The sequence below is a fragment of the Zosterops lateralis genome (genome assembly GCF_965231275.1).
Source record: "Zosterops lateralis genome assembly, chromosome: 11".
In the NCBI taxonomy this organism is placed as follows: domain Eukaryota; kingdom Metazoa; phylum Chordata; class Aves; order Passeriformes; family Zosteropidae; genus Zosterops; species Zosterops lateralis.
In genome coordinates this window covers 1618385-1642843 of record NC_139771.1, presented here as the reverse complement: position 1 = coordinate 1642843, position 24459 = coordinate 1618385, and the positions used below count along the sequence as shown (strand labels likewise).

General features: G+C 38.0%; 1 protein-coding gene across 6 annotated transcripts in view; it reads left to right on the top strand.

Annotated features, from left to right (window-relative positions):
• CACNA1D (calcium voltage-gated channel subunit alpha1 D) overlaps nt 1-24459 on the top strand; it is a 172461-nt gene that overhangs the window by 94370 nt on the left and 53632 nt on the right. For 5 of the 6 annotated variants that reach the window (XM_083869461.1, XM_083869458.1, XM_083869463.1 and 2 more), the window contains 17 exons: nt 4549-4636; nt 5353-5379; nt 6907-7067; nt 7641-7866; nt 8010-8217; nt 9582-9702; nt 10687-10801; nt 11486-11555; nt 12130-12199; nt 12945-13089; nt 14590-14719; nt 17450-17509; nt 21719-21825; nt 23013-23100; nt 23571-23678; nt 23840-23892; nt 24138-24284. In XM_083869461.1, coding sequence (XP_083725587.1) covers nt 4549-4636; nt 5353-5379; nt 6907-7067; nt 7641-7866; nt 8010-8217; nt 9582-9702; nt 10687-10801; nt 11486-11555; nt 12130-12199; nt 12945-13089; nt 14590-14719; nt 17450-17509; nt 21719-21825; nt 23013-23100; nt 23571-23678; nt 23840-23892; nt 24138-24284 — 1924 coding nt within the window. The remainder of the gene's footprint in view (nt 1-4548; nt 4637-5352; nt 5380-6906; nt 7068-7640; nt 7867-8009; nt 8218-9581; nt 9703-10686; nt 10802-11485; nt 11556-12129; nt 12200-12944; nt 13090-14589; nt 14720-17449; nt 17510-21718; nt 21826-23012; nt 23101-23570; nt 23679-23839; nt 23893-24137; nt 24285-24459) is intronic. The other variant, XM_083869460.1, reaches the window with a different exon arrangement.

Sequence of the window (24459 nt, the reverse complement as noted above, 5' to 3'; positions counted from 1 at the left end):
CCTTAAATGAGCACGTTCATGTTCTGATGTTTGTCGGGAAGCAGCCTGGCACTGGCTGACAATGTCACTGTCACCTGCTGGCAGTGGCTGCTGTGTCACCCCTGGTGCCTGACCTTGCAGGTCAGAGGCATCCCAAACTCATGGGCACTGACTTGGATTCTTCTGCTCTACAGGGCAGGTGCACCTTTTGTGAGTAGTGTTTTTCCAGAGCACAAATTAATTGCCCAAGTTTATTTCCTCCTGAGATGATTATGCTGATCTGAGCAGTTGAAGCTTAGACTGTCTCTGGATTAGAAACCACACTAAATATTTTTCTTCGTGTTCCCTCTACCTGTATTTCTATTAAAAGCAACATGTGTGTAGAATATGCAACATTCCCAAGGTTCACAGGGTCGTCCTTCAGGCTACAAGTGATTAGCTCAGTAATGCTACTGTAACCAAACCTGTTTAATTTGCTTTCCTTCCATTGCTATACAGCCAACCTTATATTGCTTTTCCATGGGCTGCCTATAAAAAGAGAGAGCCCATAAGAATGATCTACAACAACGTTAAATCTGCATTATGAAAAAAGATATCTTGCTACACTGTCATGGAGAACATCTTCCCAGCAGACTCTCCTTGAACCGAATTTACCCAAAGAAGCTTCACAGTCAGAAGAGATAGTGCCACTTCTTTTTGAAGTGTTTTCTTGGCATACAGCAGACTTAGGGAAATTTGACATGAATTTGCAATTATAATGTTGCCAATTTGGGGATTTTTTTTTTTCTTTTAAACCCTGTTTTCCTGTTCGACTACCTCCAAGATTTGGTAAAAAGGATTCAGAAAATTCATGTACTAATTTGAGAAAGAATTAGGAAAATTTTGGAATTCAAGGAATTGGTTGACTATTACTAGCAAATGGAAGATGACATTTTTTGTAAGACTGATGTAAAATTTTGCCAGTTTAAAATAATGCCAAGATTCTCTGCAGTAGCCAATACTGATGAGCTATGCAGATCTCTCCACTTCTGCAGCACTTTTCCTTCAGCACAAGGCTGCCCAACATGCACCAGTGTGAAAATGACATCAGCCTATGGATTGAAAATGCACAGTTGAAGTTGAAACAGGTTAAAATTTTAATCGTTTACATTAGAGACGAAAACATTTCTAACAATAATAATTGACACCACAATTCAGCAATTCAGGTTGTAATTCAGCCTGCTTCTGGAATCTACGATGACACTGAATTGTTGTATTTCAGGATTATGGAATTTATTTCTTCTACTCTACCTGGCAAGGGCACATCACTGCTGATAGACAGTGGCTTGCTCTTCACTGTGCATTAGTTATGTTACATCCTGGAGTGCAGTTTGAAATCCCTGCTCCAAAGTCTGAAAACTCCATAGAGTACCTCGTGAATACAATGGATTGTTTTTCTCATGTTATATTCTTATCCACAGAAGCAAAATGTAGTAGTTGATGTATTTGACCTGTTTTCTATCCACTCAGGAAAGTATTAAGCTGCATGCTCTATGAGTTGCTTATATTGTCTAATGCAAGCATTCTTTTGTTTGAAACCATTTAGCTTAATTGAAGAGATTATTAGATCTGGAAATCTAGATAATCTTCCCAGAAGAATGCTGGTAAAATAAGAGCAAAAGTTGAATAAAAAAAGGGAGAAAATTTGGCATCTTCCTTTCAATAGTGGGGTGCCGGTTTACAGATCTCAGAGCTGACCCTGCTGAGATCAGTCTCTCTAAAGTCTCTCAAAATTGTGTGCTGTGTTTGCCTCATGGACACCACCTGCCCTTATGGAGCTGTGGCCAGGGAATTGAGTTGTTTTCAGACCAGGCAGATTGCTTGCATTAGCAGAGTGGATGTGGACATGCAGTGCTGCTCTTTTCTTCTGGCTAAAGACCTGATGACTTGCTGGCATTGCTGGAGCTGGACTTCCACACGGTGCCTTTCTCAGTACTTCTGTCAAGTTTCAATTTTGACATATAAATTGCAGTTTAATGACAGCCGAGTTTCTAATGTGAATTGGTTCTTTTTCTTCCCTCTTCTGTTTGTAATACAGCACCTGCAAGTCCCTGATAGAGATGGAGCAATAGCCCTGTGGTGTCTGGAACACACACTAACATTCTGATGTATTTAATAATTAGCAGAACTGACATTCATGTCAATAGGGACAAAGATATTTTTACATTGTTTTTCTTCATATAATCCGTCAAAAGAGGCTGGTATTTCTTACTGTGGACTAACAAAAAGTCAGGGTAGACTTGAGTTAAAATTACAGTCTTCAGTTTTACCTGCATTTGAATTACTTAGATTAAATGTAGGTGTTTTTTGTCACTCAGTGGAGTGACACTTAATGAAGAAATGGATTTTTTTTTCAGGGGATGGAAGAGTTGATAAATTTGAAATACAAGTGTGGGACAACATTGCACTTTTGCAAGTAATCATGGCAGAAGGTCTAGCTGTGTTTTCCTGGCAGCTCTTAATAGTGTGTGAAACAAGACTTGTGCACTCTTATTTTGCAGCTGCCCATCACAAGCGCTGAAATGTTCATCATTAGGTGACTATAATGTTATATTCTCTAACAGCACTTGAGTCACCTGGCTCAAGGCAACCAGTTCAGTTCTTTAGCAGACAGGGAAACCCCTTATACTTATTTCAAAATACACTGACATTTTAAAATAAAAGTTCTTAGTTCTAAAGCCTTGAGACTATGTTTGAAATAATTTTGTGATTTTTTTTAACTCTTTGAAATTTTAATAGTTGAATTTGAACATGAATTTTTTTCCTTTACTTTTGAGTGAAATTCCTTTTGAACTCTGACTGTTCAGAGTTCAAACGCTGTGAAGTTCTTACAGGACTAGCAAAATCCATTATTTAAAAACTGATTTATAAAGGAAAGCATGATGTTAGAATTAAGACACTTGCAGGTGCTAACCAGAGACTTTTAATACATAAAGTCATTACAGTAATATTTTTAAAAAATCATCAGAACAGAAGAACCTTGTGAAAGAAGATTTTGCTGTGCTTACTGCCTGAAGTGCTTTGTTTATTCAAACACCTGCATGGACATTTTGTTATGCCACTCTGTTTAACATTTCATATAACAGTGACTTGCTTATGGGGACAGTTTCTCAGCTGTTGCAAACAGTAGCTGAGCACCTGGCCTGCACAGAGCTGTCAGTCTCCAGCTTGGATGGGACTGATGGGCACAGAAACAAAACCAGCACTTCCCACTCCTCTCTGTCTTCATGTCAGTGTTGAGGCTGTGCAGAGAGACTGTTTCTAACAGTTATCACTTTGTATCTGATTTATACACAAATCAGAAAATTCAGGGTCTGATTCTTAAATCTCATATCATCCTTTAGGCTACCAAAATAGGGAGATTTCCCTATCAGAAGCTGGCAGTGTGGCTGTTCTGCTCTCAGTACTCTCAATCCACAGACATTGGCTTAAACCCTTCCCAACAAACCAAACCAAATAAACCAAACAAGCAAACCATTAAAATATTGGAAGGTACACACCAGAATACATTTAGAATGCTCTGTTTTACTTTTGTTCTTGCTGTTTTACAGTAATTTCAGTGTATCTTGCACCTCTCTTATGTTTCCTACTTTAAATTGTATTTCTACTGTATAAATCAGCAACATTAATTTACACTTTTCTTGTTCCTGAGGTTTTCCTTTCATGCTTGCTTTGCAGACATGGAAGCAGTGCTCTCCCCGAGGAAGTACTGAGAACTTTGGCTATTCATAATTTCCTTACACTTTTTGACATAAGGTGTCCTCCCTCTGTATTTCAGTTGATTTGAAGACAAATGGTGATGACCTAGCTGAAAATGAACTTTATCTAAAAAACCATCAGCTACAATTGCTAACCACTCAGTAATGATGCTCTATACGTGTAGTAATTCACTCTGTGGCAAATGTAATTGTCCCCTTTTTATTAGCAGTAATTCTCATCATGATTAAAAGGACCATTCTCCCATTCCCCGTGCTGCTGCCTGCTGCTCACACAGTATTTGCAGGCACATTTCTGGCATCTTGCCTCAACAGTTCTTAGTGTCATTAAAAGCAAAGAGTGGTCAGTGTGACCACGATGTGATTGTTCCTACTTTCAGAAGTTTGTGATATTTCTTGGAATCAGTGAGCTTGGTAACAGCACTTCAATTGAAAAGTGCCTCCAAAGTGTTAACAGAACATTTCTGTGAAAGTTACAGAATCTAGCTCAGGTTAATTTCTCTGCTGAAGTAGCATACTCTGTACAAATCTCCTCTAACTTTATATTCTGCAGTGAATTGTAAGCAGTTACCTTGAATCACTAAAAAGAAAGGAAGAAACAAACAAACAAAGCACCACAATTCACACGTATTAATTCTGTGTGCTTCCTTCTGATGGGAGAGGAGGACTGATGAAGTATCTGACTTCATCTATGACTCCTCAGATCTTCCAAGCTCTCAGCAGAGCTGGAGGCATTCCTGCTTCAGGCCAGGAGATCCCAGCTGTGCAGTGCCTTGCTGTGTGCAGGCTCTGAGGCAGTTTTGTATCCCCACAGCGAGCATGCCCACCAGTGAGACCGAGTCAGTGAACACGGAGAACGTCAGCGGGGAAGGGGAGAGCCCGGCGTGCTGTGGGAGTCTGTGGTGAGTGCAAGGGTGGGTGCCAAGCGCCCACCTCATCATCTCAGCATTGCAAAGGATCCTTCTCTCCCCACTGCTTGTTTGGCCAAAAGTGCCTTGAGATAGCCAGGCTTTGTATGGCACTTGCAGGAGTTTGGTATTAGACCAATTATTAGAGTATTAAAGCGTTCCTAAAATTCTCAGGTTAAGAAGATATAAAACAATTCAACTCAGGTTGCAGTGGAATCATGATTTCCTGAAGGCTTTTATAAAAGATGATTTTTGTCCCAACTTATAAGAAAAGAATGGAAGTTTCTAACGACAAGTAAAACCAAATATTTTCTGTTAAATTGTGCATGACCTGGAGAATGTGTATTCTTTTAGACAATAACCGAATGTATGGGAGTATTTCTGTAACCAATGGTGTTCATTATTTATTTGATCAGATTTTCATGACTCTCAGTCATATTCTACGTGTTTATTCAAGGTTTATTTACTGAGTTTTAAAGATTTCCTTTCTTTCACTAAGAAAATTTGTAAGGCTTTAGAAATGGTATTTCAGAAAATAAATAACACACAAAAGAATTTCAGCATGCATGATGAATTTTCTTAAAAGTTTGTTTTATGTATATGTAATACCAGTTTTATGTATATGTAATACCAGTAAAAAATTCTAAAGAAGATGAATTTGTTGATTACTTTTTTCCCATTCTTAAAAATGTGTTTTCCTTTTCTTCTAGTCAAACTATCTCAAAATCCAAGTTCAGGTCAGTATTTTCCTCTTATAATCACATTCTAAGGTAAATGCCAAGTCTTGGTCCAATTCTCACTCTTCTGGGCTGATCCTCACTCTGGCTTCTGGAATGTTACTCTGCAGTGTCAGTACACTGTGTTTGAGCACAAAGTAAGTCAGGCCATAACTTATCAAGGATATTGTTTTGACCGTAATGTCAAAATGCCTTTGGATCAAAATAGAAAATGTTTTTCATTGCAAGCTTGCCTACCTGCTCCACTGCAAGTCAAAATAGAAGTTAATCTTCAGGACCATGCCTTTACTTGTATCAGTCTAATGGAGAAATTTACTGCTATTCTCCTTTTTGAGTTTTTGTTTTATTTCTGTAGTCTGTTTATGTATGCCTATGTTATTCATACAAATTCATATATGTACCAGTTAGCTATAGTCTATTGTTACTGGTTCCACACATCTTTTTGGGGAAAACAAAATGATAGTCCCATTGGCTTCTGAAAGCTGAGAGTTACAGAGTTTGAGCCTGCTTGTGAGTCTTGTAAGTAGAGATATCCCACCATTATTATTCTTGTCTCGTGGACTTCAAAGATAGGATGTTCTGTAAGTGCAAAAAAAGTCAGTTTAACCTACCCAGGGAGTGAGACATCCTGCTGATGGCCGTGGACAGTGCCCTTAGAGCAGGGGATTGGCAAGATAAGAATGTTCTTGAATACCACATTGATTTAGGTCAAGACAGGATGTTTTTCCTTTATATGGTTAGAATACTGCAAGGGCTTTTGTACTGATATCTGAAACCAGTATTAATTTCCATTACTACAAGTACAAATTTAAGGTGCACGAAGAAAACTTAGTTAACGCTTGAACGGAGTTCCCAGAAGTGAAGCAGAGAAATCTAGTTTTATGAGTCCAAAGAGATCCTCACTTGTGAATCCAACTCATATCTTGGTACAGCCTCAACTTGTCACTCTTATTTATTTCACAGACATTTGACCACTGACACAATTTCATGGCACATCAGTAGAAATCTCTAGAAATTACTGAAGAAGATTTCTGATGTTATAGGGTAGATTTCTAAAAGGTGACCTCAGTATTCTTATTCTGTTTAATCCTGACAGAATTCTCTTTGTGGTTTAACTCAAAACCTACAGTTTTAGACTGAATTTAATTTGGATTCTGAGTTGATTAATTGACTTTTTTATTGCTATTAAGCGTATGGGGCCTTGGAACGATAGATATATTTTGTTACCCAATGAAATGTTAAATGCAGCTTAATCTAATTATGTCACAAGCAATTGGAGTCTCCAAATGTTGTGGTTTACATTTAGAAATCTATAAGGAAATACAGAAAAAGAAATAACACGTTAGCAGTCACTAATCTGCAACTGCTAATAATTTACATAGCTATTGAAGTATTATACATATATTCATGACAATACACCTGCTCACACATACACAATTGCACTTGTTCTCTACTGAGAAGAAACTGTCCTTAAGTTCATATGTGTTTTCCATATAATAATAAATTTCTTTTTATTTGAACTTTCAGTCGACGCTGGCGTCGCTGGAACCGCTTTAACAGAAGAAAATGTAGGGCTGCAGTAAAATCTGTCACATTTTATTGGCTTGTTATTGTCTTGGTCTTTTTGAACACATTAACTATCTCATCAGAGCATTACAATCAACCTGACTGGCTGACCCAGATCCAAGGTACAGTCAAAAAATATTTCTCCTGGTCTTGACTATGGATAGTTGTGTTCTATCAGTGGCTACTTTTGTACTTTGCCATTTTGTTGTTTGCTGTCTGAAGGATATTCAGCCCAGCCAGAGGGAGATAAAAGAAATGACTGAATGTGATCTTTGATTTCTATAGCTGCAGCACAGCTTAGTAACTCAGCAGCACAGACCTGACAATTGTAAATACCTGTACTTTTATCATGAAACTGTGCTTGAAAGATGAGAAGGAAGTGGGAACTGGCACAGCAGAACTTGCTGTGGGCTGGTTGCTTAAGTTACAGTGTGGACTCAAGCTGTGAGCTGAGGAACCGTGAACTGCACAACAGATTGGAAAGATGAATAGTTTGTAGCTGGCAGGAAGCTTTACATCCTTGTGTAACTTTTGCCACTTAAGCATCAACTACAGTCCAACATAAAAAAAACAGTACTTCCTTTTAGAGCAAAAAGCTGCAAACTCGTATAGAAAGTATAGTACTAATATGTTAAAATAAAAATGGAATCTATGAGGCAATTCAGAAATTTTTTTTCTTTAATATTTTGTTCCAGATATCGCAAATAAAGTTCTTCTGGCTTTATTCACCTGTGAAATGTTAGTAAAGATGTACAGCTTGGGCCTACAGGCCTATTTTGTTTCTCTCTTTAACCGCTTTGATTGCTTCGTTGTTTGTGGTGGCATTGTTGAAACCATTTTGGTGGAGTTGGAAATTATGTCACCCCTTGGAATTTCAGTGTTTCGCTGTGTTCGTCTCCTGCGTATTTTTAAAGTAACAAGGTAAGATTATCTAATACTGCTAATTCTAAGGATAGCTGAAGAGTGATCAGCAATTGTTTTGTAATACTTCATCATGCACTGCTCTTTTACTGTTTTGTTTGGGGTTTTTTTGTGTGTGTTAACACACGCATTTTAATTTATAGGCACTGGGCATCCCTGAGCAACTTGGTAGCATCCTTGTTAAACTCAATGAAGTCCATTGCTTCACTGTTGCTTCTGCTTTTCCTCTTCATCATAATCTTCTCGTTGCTTGGAATGCAGCTGTTTGGAGGCAAATTTAATTTTGATGAAACTCAAACAAAACGGAGCACCTTCGATAATTTTCCACAAGCCCTTTTAACTGTATTCCAGGTAACTTTCTTTCATCCCGTATGAGACATTTTACCTTTGATCAACAAAACTGTTTAAGTGATCATGTTGCCTGAAAATAAAATCATGAATACTATTTATTCAGTTTACTTTAAGTAGCATTCTGCTCATTAAATTCAGTAGTCTGGTAACTTTGCACCATTTGTACCATTTGTTTCATATCTTCTTTGATCTATCTATGCAACAATGCTGTCATGTTACCTCACAGAGTTAAATCTCCTTTGTCCATCAAACATATGACTAGAAAAAGAGGTGGAGTGTTATATTTATTTTGATCAAGTTATTTTCTTTAACTTCATTAGCTGTGTAACATTTCAGCTGTTCTCAAACAAGAAAAAAATAGTAGGCCTTTAAAGAGTGCATATTTACATAGAGGTCATATAACATAAAAACAGGCATTAATTTTTTTAGAACAGGTTTCACTAAAATCTTAAGGCAAACTTGTCTGCTGCTTGTGAAATCATAGGGACATATTTAGAGTTTAGTTTTCACTTATATTCTTTCTATTTAATTTCAAGATAAGGAAATATTAATGAGAAATTTCCTTTTGGGGAAAAGTGTTCACATTTGACCTGACATTGCCCCTACAAAAACTTAAGGCTTTACTCTCCAATTCAGCTGAGTTAGATTTTTTTTCAGATTTTCAGATTTTCTGATTTTCTTTCCTTCAGTTTTAGAAGACACTCAAGAGCAACCAATCTGTTGCGTGTTCATCAGCAATGAAAATTAGCTGGATAGGTTTAGCTCTCCAAAAATGAATTTCAGAAAATGGCATGCATTTAATTTTTTTAAACAACTATTTAAGTGCTTGGAAGGAGAGTGAGTATTACATGTTTTCTCAGGATGGAACTGATATTTTTAAAGAAGTTACTTAGAAAAATATGAAGTGCCCCTAAAGCATGCATTGCAATACTCGGAATTTTTATCTTAGTACAGATTTGTGATCAGTATTTAAAGAAAGAAAAAAGGAACCTTAAAATATATACTAACTTGATTTTTAAGTGATGGACATTTATTGGCATTGCTACATATGTGGCATTACTGAAAACCAGGACTCTTACTTTGGCATGCCAAGATCAATAAAATTTCAATAAAACTTTATTTTTATTATTTTTGCCTTTGAAGTTCAGTCACAGAAATACATAGCACAAAATAGAAGCAGGTAGAGTTAAGCTTAAGCTTTCAGGGATGTTTGTTTAAATGAGAATTTTAAAACAATGCATGAAAAGAACATGGTATTGTTTTATGCATACAGAAGGTTAGCTGTCTTGTGTGGGCAGAGGAAATATGTTTCTATTCACTTTTGGTGCTGAGTCACTACTAATCTCATAATATCTGCTCTTTAGATCCTAACAGGGGAGGACTGGAATGCTGTCATGTATGATGGCATAATGGCATACGGTGGTCCCTCATCCTCAGGCATGATTGTCTGTATATATTTCATTATCCTCTTCATCTGTGGTAACTGTATCCTTTACACTGGCTGGAAACATCTCTGGCTGGGGCTGTGTGCCAGGGACATCAACACAATCCCCCTGAGAGGGGTAAATGACCACAGGGAAGTGCTCTCTGCATGTGCCGAGTCGTTTAAATGGACTTTTCCTTGTGCCCTGTTCCCTGAGGAACCAGAGTTAGTGATCTCCAGGCCATCTCCAGCCGGCAGAAAGCAGAGAATGTTTTCTCTCTTCCTTCCTTGGGAGCAGGGCCTTACCCTGCCTGCTGTGTCTGTCCCCCTGGCAGTGCAGGCTGGAGCCTGGTCCGTGGGGCAGTGACGCTCCCGCTGCTCATCCCCAGCACTCCCACACTGCTGGGTGCAGCCAGGGATGCTCTGCAGGGCAGGGACCAGGACACAGACACTGAGGATAAACTGCTGGAACATTCCCCTTCCCTGCCTTTAGTGAGCTGGAAATGCTTCCTTGGCCCCATACAGAAACAAGTTACAGCCATTCTCAGAAGTTCTTAGAAGGTCAGGAGGTGATGAAAGGGCAAAACCATTGTATTTTCTGCACTATATGGTATTTGTATCAGTATTTGTGATTAACTGATATGGACTGAAGAACTGAATTTGATATAGATTGTTGTAGACATAAAAGGCAGTGCATTATAAAAATGAATTTTTCAAAATGCCTGAACAGTCTTCAACTATAGTAGACAATTTCATATTTGGAATTGCTCAGGCTAGCATGAAGTTGAATTTCATTTATTTAAAAAAATACCTCAAGCATTCTGCTATTTTAAAACCCGTGACCTTAATGGATCTCTGCTCACTTTGCAGCCAGTATCAATCTGGTCCATTAAATGATGTTATTTGCACCACACTCCAGCATCACAAACCTCCACGCTGTAGGTTGGGAACATGTGTTTTATATCTCTCACATTGTCAGTGTTTATGCTGATAATAAACCACACAAGTATGGTAAAGCATAATGTCCTTAAAATGATTTGAAATAGATATTTTGCTAAATGTCTTCTTGGCCATTGCTGTGGATAACTTGGCAGATGCTGAAAGTCTAAATACAGCTCAGAAAGAAGAAGCTGAAGAAAAGGAAAGAAAAAAGAATGCAAGGTAAAATAGATGGGCATGTTGAACCAGCAGGAGAGGGGAGGAGGAGGGTAAGGAATTCTTCCAGAAGGAATTTTTTATATGAATGTTTTTAGCATCTTCAAAATGTGCCCGACTCAGGAAAAAAATAAGAGGGTTTGTCTAGACACTAAAATAATAGACAAACAGTATGATTTTAGATAAAAGTTAAGTAGCAATTGGGGTGAATTAAGAATGTGATGATAAACCAACTGATATTTAAACATTGCAACAGTAGGATTTATTGTGCAATTAGCACAAGAATTTATCTGTTGTTGCCAGTGCACAGCTCCCTGTGGAATCAGTTCTCTAAGCCTTATATAGACAAGTAAAAAACCTTCTTTTGAAATCACTGCAAGCCTGTTGAAGTCAATGAAAGTTGTTTGTATGAGTCCAAGGGCACAGTTTATCCCTCTAGAAAGGAGTAATGATCATGCATTGAATGTTTTAGGGATTAGCCTCTGGAATTATATTCAAAATCATAATCTTTTAAATGGATCATTGCATTCAAATGCAGTAGATTTTATTACTCTGACACCTGCAGCTGTACAAAATATTTAAAATATTTTATTATAAGGCTTTCAACTTTTCATAGAATTGGTATAGTTCATTTAAAATTGTCTGTCTTTACATGGCATGCTTTGTAATTGCTATTGTATTGTTTTATAGAAAGGAGAGTCTGGAAAATAAAAAAAGTGAGAAGTCAGAAGGTGACCAAAAGAAGCCCAAGGATAGTAAGGTGTTTATCCTAAAACTTGTCTCTTTTCTAAAAAGCAATTTTACTGATTTTCCTAGGGAATACTTTGTATTGTGCATTGTACAATTTCTTTTATAAGCCCATCATTCCTACATACTTTTTCCAGGAAAAGGAACCTTAGATCTAAAGCTTTGCAAGGATGCAAAGAGATACCACAGTATCTCTTAAACTAGAAAAATCCTTTTGGTTCTAGGATGTCCTGAGAGGGGAAGCTCCTAGAGAACAAAATGGTTAATGTTAGAAAAATGTGATTTTTTTAGGATCCCTGTAAGGTATTTTGCTTGATAAAGCCAATGAGATCAGTGAGTGATAAACTCTAAGTAGAATGTTCAAACATTCTTGGTTGCTTTTATCAAAGTGTGTTGGTTCTATCAAAAAATATTTTTTGAAAAATAAGTAGTAAAATGTCGACTCTTCTATGTTTTCAGAGTTACTCTGAAAACTTCAGAAAACTCCCTTCTCTGACTTCAGAGGCCTGTTTGGTTTGCTTTCTGTGGGCTTTGTACTCTGTATTAAAATTTATTTTTCTTCCCTTGCATCCCTTTCATTGCTGTAGGTGACAATTGGTGAATATGGAGAAGGAGAGGAGGAGGATAAAGATCCCTATCCCCCCTGTGATGTACCAGGTATGTGAATACTACCTAGAAATGCATTTGTTTGCTAAAATATCCTGAATTTGCTCTTGGTGAACGTTGAATCAATTCCTTTGAAGTCTGTGAAGTTGTGCTCTCTTATCAGTGGACAAATGGGCCTAAGTATTATCATTTTCTGCAGCTTCTTAGAGAGAGCAAGCAGCACTTGAGAGTTAATAGTGTGAGCCTCAGGACTGTTTTGGTAACCCTATCTGCATGGGAGAGCAAATTCTAAACTTCTCTGAAACATTTGGCAAAAGAGGACATTCCGGGGCTGATGATGTTTGGTCAATCTTTTCTTGGCCCAGTGAACATGCTTATCTAAAAATCAGTTCTTCCTGATTGTCTGGATGCATGTCACAGAAATCTGTCCTGAATTTTGAGCACACAGTGCTCACCCAGTGCCCAGAACTCAGCACTCAGCTCAGGCATGGACAGGTTGCCAGGGCTGAGCTGAGCTGGACCCCAGAGGAGTCCTCAGGTGAGGCTGCTCAGGACCAGCAAAGCCTGTTCATGCACTCAGGGCACTCATGCACACACCCACATGTCCGCAACAAACGGTATGAGAGCTTGTGACAACATTTGGATGTTCACATATGGCTTTATAGACTTTTAGAGTATTGCTACAAATACATATTTCCTATAAGCCATGTGTATTCTCATACGAGCTATGCTCTTGTGTTATGAACAAATCCTTGATATTTTTTAGTTTATAGTAAAAAGAATGTTTAATTTAAAGTAGGTGAAGATGAAGAAGAGGAGGAGGATGAACCAGAGGTACCAGCAGGCCCACGTCCCCGTAGAATATCAGAACTCAACATGAAGGAGAAGATAACACCAATCCCTGAAGGGAGTGCCTTCTTCATTTTCAGCAGCACCAATCCGTAAATATCGTTTTGAAAAATACTGGTTTGGACATCAAGGTTTAGCAGTGAAGTAACAGACCCTCTTCCAGGGAGATCAGGAGTAGAAATCTAGTGTCTTCAACAGAAAAGAGATTGGCTTCCCTTCTAAAATATTCTGATTGACTTGGTAAATGAGAAGAATTTGAAAAATGTTATTTTTCTTCCCACTGTTGAAGATAGTAGCATTTTGTACATATAGTCTGAGTTCTCACATGTCTGGGAAGTACCCTTTAAGGTGTATTATCTATGTAATGTGGTATTCACTGGATGTAAAAATCTGAACATCTTCTGCATGAGACAGAATTTCTAGTAACCCCAGAAACTTTTGTGGAGGAGAAACCAGAAAAAGAGAAAGGTAGGAGAAAGGTTTTATGTATTCCTCCTAGGGTAACAGCATTTCCCAGATTCAAACAAGTATCAAAGGTAAAGACACATTATTTCAAGCAATCAAGAACTGTAATATTTGGAGTTTGGGGAGGCAGTGGAATCTTTCATCACTTAGACTAACTCCAGAGCATTTGGAGTTCTACACTGGTGAAGATAACAAACTTGACTAGTCAGTAGAATTCCTTACTTAATATTTATTTGGCATGGGAGAATACTGCCTTTCAGTGGTAGAGGCCATCAAGTTTAGAAAATGATCAAGATAAAATATTTTGGATGCAAAATCATAAAGTTTGTTGAACATTTCAAACTGCTTTCAGCTTCAACTAACATGTATTCTTGGTGTAAAATGGCCAATTTGCTTAAAAAAGATACGCCACGCTCCAATCATCTACTTCATAACAGAAGAAAAAAATTTAGCCAAGAACCTTCCGAGTCTTCAGCAGAATTTAGGCAACTTCAGTATTATGAACTTGATTCTGCCTTTTTGTCAGTTTAATCCCAGACCTGCTCTGTATTTGTGATTACCTTGGGCTCAGTGACTCTAAGCATATGCACAGTTACACTTCATGTCATGTGGCTAAAGCCTGACAGCTCTGGAGCCTTCAACACCCACTCGTCCTGTAATTCTGTGAGAAAATCTTCATGGGGATTCTGATTTGAGTTGAGTCCTAAACAGCACAATGAGATTTGCAGCCAAAGCTGCATCTCACAAGATGAGTAATTTTGACAACTTCAGTAAGAATCAAATCAAACTGGGGATCTGGAATGATTTATTATCTAGCCTTGGTCTTTCTGACCCGTGGCTGTACCTGCACAGTGGTACAAGCACTGGAACTTGCGGTGTTCATAACCCAATGGAAACCAACCCCTCCCAGATTGCTTTGAGTGCACCTTCACCACGGGTGGATTGGAGTTTGAATTTATTTACATTCTGAGGAATCAGAACAACGTCTTCAGCAGTTTCATTGCTTCTAACTGCTGATTGTTGCTCTGTTCCATCAGTGTTGGCAGAGTAACAGAAAACATGTTGTGTATTAACCATCTGCTGAATTCCGTGTGCAAAAATGGTGTATTTTTGTATCTCCTCTTTAGAATTCGAGTGGGATGCCACAGACTTATCAATCACCACATCTTTACCAATCTCATCCTTGTCTTCATCATGCTGAGCAGTGTTTCCTTAGCAGCGGAAGATCCAATTCGCAGCCACTCTTTTCGAAATAATGTAAGCCCTGCATTTTTATGTCTGAAGATAAATACACCCTCACAGGGTACAATCCTTTGGGACTAGTGCCTGGTTTTTAATTTTCATGTTAAATAACATTCCTTCTCCTTTTTCAGGCTTAGCATTTATATTCCTTTTGCTCTAAGAAGCATAAATCTTTAAAGACAATTACCTTTATTGATGGAACATCATCAGTATTAGAAGTGTTTATTACTTACATAATGCTTTATCTATGAATATAAATATATCAGGATAAAATATTCTCAAGCTGAATATAATATCTATAATTTTCATATTTTTTCCTACTTTGCAGCTGGAGTACCTGATGTGCAATTTCTGATTCACTCTTACTGCCTCACAGTGTTTGATGCTGATTTAAAAATGCCAGTTAAAATTATCACTGTTCATCATGTTTGGAACAGACTCTGATGTGTCCTCTCTTCACTGACTCTATTATGTGGTCTTGGAGCACTTGGAGTGTCCCTCTGTCAGTGAGTGTAGGGGTTCACAAGGGTGTTACCTCCTCTCTCAGAGAAGCTTGTGTGACCACTCTGAGGGGTTTGGGTTACTCCCACTCTGGACCCAAAGATATTTGGATTCCTGATTGGCTGCATCAGAAACTAAACAAATCTCTCTTTTTTCTAAACTCACCTGTAAGAGGAGGATCAGAGCATGCCCAGCTCTTGCCTTGATTCAGAGAAAAATGCCATTTCAGCCTAAAAACCATTAATTTCAGTAATGTCTTTATTACTCAATATAATTGTATATGGGGACTAAACACTTGTGTTCTCCCAAAACAAATTCCTGAATCCCACATTTTAACTGCTTAATCTAGTGGAAGACTTAACTGTTACTCAAATGCACAGTTATTAGACAGAGAAACAAAAATAAATCCACTCTTGTGACCACAGATTTTTTTTAGCCGTGTTGCACTTATATCAGCTATGTAGCAGAACTCTCACATTCCTATGAGCTGGGTTTGCTTTAGATTAGGTAGGAAATAGCTGAGATGGTGCAGAGTGGTAGTGGTCCATGGGGACTTTGGGAATGCTTTGACAGAACTTTCAGCCCTCTCCCATTTTAGATACAAAATAATCTGTAGAGATTGTCATGGAGTTGGAGAAACTCTTCTACATCCTGCAGGAAAGGTGGGCATGCTGAGGCTGGAGAGGTTTTATCTCTCTAGTTTTTCTAATGTTGGTGCAACCTCTTAAAGTCTTCTTTTGGCTCTTGGCATTCTCTGAACATTTTTCCAGTAAGTTTAGTAAAACCCAGAAAGTTAAAACTTTCTCCAGAGGTAAAAAGAGGCCAAGGCACAAAGACACTGTTCATGCACTATTCAGCAGAGCAGTGTACTTCCCATATCTATAAAGCTGGACCAATGTAATCCTATAAATAAATCACACTAATGGGTAGGAAAAAGAGAGAGCTGGTGGAGAATACTGAAATTGTTATTATAGAAATGGCTTCAAGGGCTGATAATTGTATTTGTAACTAGAAGGGCATTAGGAAAATATAAGTGGAGAGTGGCTGGTAACTGAAAAGATTATTTCTGTTTGGGACACAGACAAAATATGTGAGGGATTTCAGGAAGGCGTTGCCCTCTTGTTGTAAGTACTCTCACATGCCCCAGGCCTGCATCATTCTCTTTTTACTGCCTTGAGGGTTCACATTCCTTCCATCAGCCAGGTCAGCAACAGAATGAAAGTTTACAAACTGGGATGCCTTTAAATATTATATTTGAAGTCTAGAGTAAGTTGCTTACTGATTAATCTTTGTTGAATGGCTTTAATATTTGCCAATGTTTGCAGCCACGCCAAAGGACAGAAGGATGGGATATTCAACAGACTATGTGGGAAAAATTATTTCTTTTTATTTCATTTAGTATAACTAAGTTCTTTGTGTGTTGTCTCTTGATTTGATTTCTCCTTCCCACTTGGTTAGTTGCTGAACCCCAGGAAAGATGCTTCTGTGCACAACTGTTGGCTAGGTGGATTGCTGGACCCTTGAGACTAAATTCTCAGCCTCCTGCAGTTCACCGATTTAGGTGTTAGTGATGTGGTGACAGCTGTGGCTGGTTCTGAAATACTTGTTCATGTGCCTGTCAACAGCACTGAGGTCAATCCCACAGCCACAATCTATTTCCTATCACTGTGCAACTCTTTTGGGTTCTTTTAGATTTCCTACATATAAACCACTGCGGTATCTTCGCACTTCAAGGAAAAAGGGTTGTGGTGTTGATTTTAAGTGGTTAGTTACTCATGAATTTGCTTTTTGACACTCTACACAAGCCTATACAGGAACAGTATAATGTAGCGGAATGTGGAATCTGCACTCCAGAAGCAACCACTGAGGTTTTATTTTGTGATGCGATACTTTGGTAAAAACCACAGGCATTATTAATAAGTATTTATTCTATGTTTAAAATTCTGTATCTCTGCTAAAGGCTGAAGAAAGTATCTGTGAAAGCTGGTAGAGGAAAGTCTGAATTGAAAGAAATTGTTGCCTATTGGGTCCTGTCAATTATTGAGATCTAATATCTGAGCACAGTGGCATCTGTTAAATTTTTAAGCAAATAAAAATGGTTGCACAGTAGCTGGAATTTTAAACTACTTTGTCTAAATTCTCCATCTATCTACTTAGATTAAATCAGGTGTTGTGTATGTGGTCTAAGTTGTAAAAACTATTAAGAGATGGATTTCTTACTGTGGCACGTATTATACCTTGCAGATACTTGGTTACTTTGACTATGCTTTCACAGCCATCTTTACTGTTGAAATCCTGTTAAAGGTAATTCATTGTTAATTGATCCTTGTTAGCTCAAAAGCAGCTTTAGCAATAATGTTTGTAACTTTTTGTTTACCTTCCAGATCCTAGGGTATGCAGATTATGTCTTCACTAGTATGTTTACATTTGAGATCATTTTGAAGGTAACAGGTTTTTAAAGGAAGCTTGTTTAAAAGGATTTTCCTTGTGTGTCACCTGCCAAGAAAAGGCACTTGAAGTGTTCTTCGCCTTTTCTCTAAGCGATCAAAGCTAAACTTTTTTAAACTAGAGGATTTTTTTATTTGACAGTTCCTCATAGTTTTGATTGGTTATTTTTTTACCATTGAGTGCATGAAGAAGCTGATCTTTTCTCATTACATCAGTTTAATAATTCATTTTTTACCCCTTTTAAACTTACAGTTGTCAGAAAAGGGAAGAATAAATCACTGCGCATGAGCTTTTCCTTCTCCTTGCTCTGGCATTTCTGAGAGAGATAATCAGTCTTATAAGGAGGGAGCATGTAATTTCTCATTTATTTTGCTGAACTATATCCACAGAGCTAAAATAGTAGATGGCTATTTTCTTGCAACAGGACTTGCAAGATATCTTGCATTTATCTATCTATACACTAAGATACTTTGCATTTATCTTGGGCATACATTTAAATTCACAGACAGGCATAATTATGCTTGCTTAAATGTATTACCCATGCATGAGCCAAAATTTGGCATTTTGATGTATAGTTTGTGTACTGATTATTAAGAATATCTATTGGGGTTACTCAGATTTTCAGTGTATAAGATTTACTCTGGTAAAGAAGATAAATGACCAAAAATTGTATTCACATGAAACAAAATGCTGAACAAGGAAATAAATCTTTTCATTGGAAATTGGCAAAATGCTTTTTCGGAGATTCACACATGATTCATAAATGTTTTCATGCTGTGCTTATTCTCACCACAAGTTTTTGGTTGAGTAACCCTGATTTATACACTTAAAAATGTCTGGCCCACCAAGAATCTGTACATAAACTATGCATTTCCAGTTGAGGATTAAGCTTAACAAAATCTCTTCTCCCAGCTTTTGCTCATATTGCTGTGCATACTCTTCCCAATGCAATTTGATAAATACTAATTGGTGCAATATTTGGGCTGTTTACAAGATAAGCTGTACTGTAAATAATAGACTATTTTTATGTTTGTGAATTTTCTCCCAGGCTTAATGTTTATCACCTTAGTTCACATTTTCAGCAGTGAGAAGCTTACTATATAATTGATTATTCTTATTTGTTGCGCACTAAAAAAATTATTCAGGGATTTTGCTGCTAGAGAAAGGCCAAACTAAAGGAGAGAACAAAGCCTTGAAAAGAGCTCTAGCATTAATCAGACTAGTTCCCAACTCTGAATTTGAGAAGCCATAAAAATGTTACCATTATATCTGTGGCAGAAGAGAGTCAGTAAGCTTCCACATGCTCTGAGCAGCAGGTTCTCCAGCTCCTGCAGTTCCATTTGTGTTTTTCTAGGAGGCAAAGGCATTATAAAGAGCAGGATAAAGAGGCATAACTGGATGTGTTAAGAAAAGCAACATCCCTGCAGACTGCAAAAGATTTTGGCGCTGAGCAATTTATGAGTTATCTAAGGGAATCAGGAAGCCCTAGAGCTTGGGCTGCTGAAATATGGAATTGTAAAAATTACAAGGAAACAAGAAGCTACATCACAGCCAAAAATGTTGATGCTTCTGACTGGTTTCTCCAGGAAGCTCTGTAGTGCATTTCCACATAAAGGAAAATAAAGCGTACCATGCAAATGTAGTGGGAAGTCAGGACCTGACACAGACACAGTGCCTGCTTTACTAACATGTCTCAGACTCTGGCTTTGCTTGCTTGTGGCTGGGGCCCTCCATGTCCTCTGCTGTGCTTCCCACAGTACATCAGTTGTACAGAAGGAGTGTGCTCTGCAAGGAGAAAATTCAGAACTAGACCTGCAGTAACAATAGTATTCCTTAATTTCCAGGTAAAAAAATATACAAAACTGAAATTAGGATAAGCAGAGGCAATATTATCAGCTGTAGTGAAGAAACTTGTACAAAAACAAGGATTAAAGCAAGATAGCTCTCAGCATGTAGGGAGTCTGTGCTCTCAAACAAGAACTCCCACATTGCCCAGTGTTGTGGGTATGAATGAGGATGTCAGTAACAGAAGAGCTGCAACATCTCTTAAAAGAGTTTGAGAATTCTCTTATGTAATCCCTGGATGACATTGAAATTCAGCTTATCATTCTGTTTGGACAACTTGGGAAAGGTGAAAACATCAGAATAAAGGTCAGGTTAGGGATTTGTGCTTTCTCCCTCCCCCTACTGTGCTGCTCCCACACCATTTAAACTTACTAGAGAGTTCTAGCAAATGCTTCCACTGGGATTTGTGGTGATTGAAGTATGAGTCTCCATGTGAAGATGGGGAAATGTGTACCTCACCTGTACTTTAATGTCCATTATTGACCTAATTTTTGTGGGAGTCATTACATGAAACTTTGTGTGCTGCTTGTATCGTATACAATGTAAAATGGGTAGTTGTAGATAGATGTTAGTTTGGCATTCAGGGTTATTTTAGTGTTCAACTCCCACTGATTTTGATGAGTTTAGAGCTATGCTCTGTACAGCTGTAAGTGAACGAGCTCATTTAATGGAAATTTTATAATATAACTATGTTATATGTCTCATGCCATAGCATAGGTTAAAGCTTTAGGGGTTTTACTCTTTTAGCTTTTGGGAATATTTAGTATATTGATCACGAAAAAAAAGCCCTTAACAACACAATAAGGAGATTAATTAATTTTTGCTTCCAAGAAAAAAAGCATCTTTCCTTTGCAGAGGTACAGCCTTTACTGGTGGTGATGGTTTGCTGTGCAGGAGGCCTGGAAATGTCTGCACACTGAATAGGGGTGCAGTGCACTGACATCCCCATTGCCTGTAGCTCTGTTCTGCACTGGGGGACAGTCTTGAAAGCTGTAGTAATCTGCTGTGAGGGGAAGTGAAACAAAAGCTCTTCCTTATTCCTTGAGGAACAGAATAGAAAGTAAAGGGATTAAAATGCTCAGTCACTATGGGATGTTCTCTAGATGACATCAAATTTGTTACCTGTGGAGAACAAGGAATAGCTCAGTATTCAGGCTCTGTAAGAAGATCTTGAGCCTGAAGAAATTAGAATTCATGTGACTGAGCTGACTACGAGGTATTTTTCAGAGGTATCCTTATTTTTGTTACAAGTCTTTAGTTTCAGTGTTTCAGACTTAATCCATAACTATGGAAAGACTTATGAAATATTCTCATCAGCTGGTGAGTCTGTACATCTAATGGTTTAGTTGGATTCCTCTGTGCATTTTTTAATTGGTATTTGCAGTTATGGTAGGAAGTCTAATGCATGGGTTTAGAAGTCAAATTGATCTTTTTGATACCCAAAACCATCTACCCAGGTGCTGGCAGCCATAATTAATAGAGCCTCTGTCACTGGTTTTCTTATGAAACCTGCAAATGCGGCATACAAGATCCACTTTGTAAGCTTTTCTCATTTAAATATAGGGACAGAAAACAAAAAATTTAGAGGAAGTCCAAAAGTAAGAGCAATGGTTGATATTCCCCCAGAACAGCAAAATTTAGGGACCTCTGATTACACAGAATACAAAACATCTATTGGTTTTTCCAGGTTATTCCAAGATGCTCTCTCATGTCTCCCATAAACCAAAACTAAATAGCCTTGTAATGCTGCCTTAGGACAGCCTTGTCCTGCTTCTGTACCAGCTTTGACTCTCCAGTGTTTGCAGTACATTTTCAGCTCCTGTCAGTTCTTAAGATAGTATGAATGATTAAGAGTCAGAATTTGGACCCTACAGTTTAGTAAACATGGAAATCTCAAATGGTTTTTTGTAGCAATTTTTCTAACTAAGGCCAAATTAATTCAGGGTAATTATCTCAGCCTCATCTGTTCTTACACAAAACAAAACATTTGTTGACATCAGAACCAATTAGCATATTTGTTGATGTTGCTTGAGTAGAATTTTTCTGATTTAAAGGAAAGATTTAATGGTCATGGAGGGATTGTTTTATATCTCAAAGGATTTTAGAAAGTGAGATAGTATTGTATGCATTCACACTCTAGGCAAGTGTCTTGTAAACAGCCTAAATGCGAATTTTAATAAATTGAAATACAGACTAAGTGTGTAACAATTCTATTTTTAGATGACAGCTTTTGGAGCATTCCTTCATAAAGGGTCCTTCTGCAGGAATTATTTTAATTTGCTGGATTTGCTGGTTGTAGGCGTTTCTCTGGTATCATTTGGGATTCAGTAAGTACTACACTTATGGTGTGAATGATTTATTTTTGCTCTAGGGTTTTATACTGAAATCAGTGTTTTAGCTCCTTTTGTTCCCCCACGGTGTGTGGGTGTGCAGCGTCAGTGCTCAGGGATGGGACTGGCAAGAGGGAGTGCTTTTAATGGAGAGTGTTGTAATTCATTACTAATATGGGTTGGAAACAAATTACTACTTCCCACAATCACCAAGAGAATGAGGAGGAGCACCACGACTCTGTATGGTACAGCAGGTATTTCCTGGAGCTTCAGGACATTTAAATCCCATCTCTTGAGCTGTTGTCACATCTGCAATCTGATTTTATGAGCTGGTTTTTCCAGTTTTGACCTGTGGGGATATGGAACTAGACAGTGTTTGAGGGGAGAGAAGTGGTACCTTAATCAGGACTATAAGTGGTAGTGGAGAAGGTTTTGTTTTGTTTTGTTTGGTTGGACTAAACACAGTAAAAGAGTCTAAATGTGCTTCTCAATTTATTGGGTGTTTTTTCCATATTAAAAATAATCTGTGAAAGCCCTAGTGACTCAAAGAGAGCAGGGGAGGGTGTCAGGCAGCTGCTGCCCACTCTGAACTCTGCTGGTACCAGAACTCCTGCTGCACAAGCTTTCACTTTCACAGGGTGCTCTTTAAAGCACTGTGCACTCTTATTTCCTCAAAATGCAGTCCTTGCTACTTAAACAGAGAGAATCAAAGTAATTTGAGATCTTTTGATCTCAGGTTAGTTGGAAATTGAAGGATTCATTGATTTACAGGGTTTACACAGTGTTTTCCAAAGAGCTCGTCAACGCTGAAAAATACTTTGGGGACTATTTTGCTCCATTATAGTCTTAGATAGTTTGCGTATTGATTATTAAGAATATCTGTTGGAGTTACTCGGATTTTCAATGTACAAGACTTGGGATTACTCAGATTAAATGAGCTTCTGAGCTGTTAATTCCAAATTTGCTCCAGAAATCAAAATGATTCTTATGATATTTATGAGATCAGTACTATTTCCTAACAATAAGGAATCAATAAAGAATAAAAAAACCTTGTCCGTGTATCTTGAGAGTTCTAGTTGAAGGGTTTTTTTTTCAAATTTCACATTTCAGGAATTTGCAGGATATTATTCTGTAATACAATCAGTTACCTTAACAGTAACCGTATATTTTTGTTTTTCTTCTAGATCAAGTGCTATCTCAGTTGTGAAGATTCTCAGAGTTTTAAGAGTCTTGAGGCCTCTAAGAGCAATAAACAGAGCAAAAGGACTTAAGGTGTTTATTTTTAATTTTTAAGTGATATTTCTGTTGGTCTGATCCTTCAGTCCTGCCTCAGGTTAAAAGTTTTTGCTCAAGAGAAATTGTCTACAGAAGTCCAGAGATCGATGACAGAAATCAGTTCCTGATTCTTAAATATATCTGGTGTTAACCAGCCCAGGCTCTGCCCACAGTTACAGCAGTTTGTGTGTGGAGGAGCTGCCACTGAGAGCAGATTTGGGCTGTGATGAACCAACCCCTCAGTGCATTCTAGTTGTTTATACATAGTGCCTGTGTAATTTCTAGCCAGTTGATGGGTCAGTGTCAACAGACTTACAGACAAACTTAGAAAACGAGTCAAATTACAGTGTTAGATATAATGCTGGCAAAAGAAAAATAGTAATTTCAAAAAAGAATGCAGAAATTACTTTTATGGTGTGTAGTCTGTGACAAATTGCATTGAAACATATCTTTTTCTTTCTTTTCAGCACGTTGTTCAATGTGTCTTTGTGGCTATTAGAACTATTGGTAATATCATGATTGTTACAACTCTGCTGCAATTCATGTTTGCTTGTATTGGGGTGCAGCTGTTTAAGGTAAGACACTCTCAGAACTTACAGTGCATCAAGAAAAGAAAAGCTGAATTGAATTCTTGCTACTGGAGCTGGGCTGGTCCCATCCTGAAACAACCATAGTATAAAAGCATGTATCTTGCATATTCTGCATTTTGTCATTGCTGTTTTGTTTTTGTGTGTAGGGAAAATTCTACAAGTGCACTGATGAGGCAAAACAGAACCCTGAGGAATGTCGGTGAGGAAATTCTTTGGTCTAAGAATGTGACACATTATGTTCTGAATAATTTATGCTGTGGGCAGGCATGTGTCAGGCCATTTAGGGTTGTGTAAATTGGAATTGTCATCTTAAACCCACCAGAAAACACAGGTTAGCAAGGCAATAAAACACGAGGAGGCAATATAAGACACAGCTTTTAACAGTGCATTGAGTAACTCTGAGGTCAGTTCAGTACTTCACTAACTCCAATTTCTTTCCCACAGAGGGATTTACATTGTTTATAAGGACGGAGACGTCGACAGCCCCATGGTCAAAGAGAGGGTCTGGCAAAACAGTGATTTCAACTTTGATAATGTTCTGTCTGCTATGATGGCCCTTTTCACAGTCTCCACCTTTGAAGGCTGGCCAGCGTGAGTGGGTTCTCCATGATTTCACAGTGTTGTAATGAGAGCTGCATTTTCCAGAACAATTCACTATTATTCACCAGACATTTTTTGGGCAATAAAGCAGTTTTAAGTGATGGTGTAAAAAGGGAGGAAATAAAGAAACCTACTATCCTGAATCTGGGCATTCATGCCATATTTC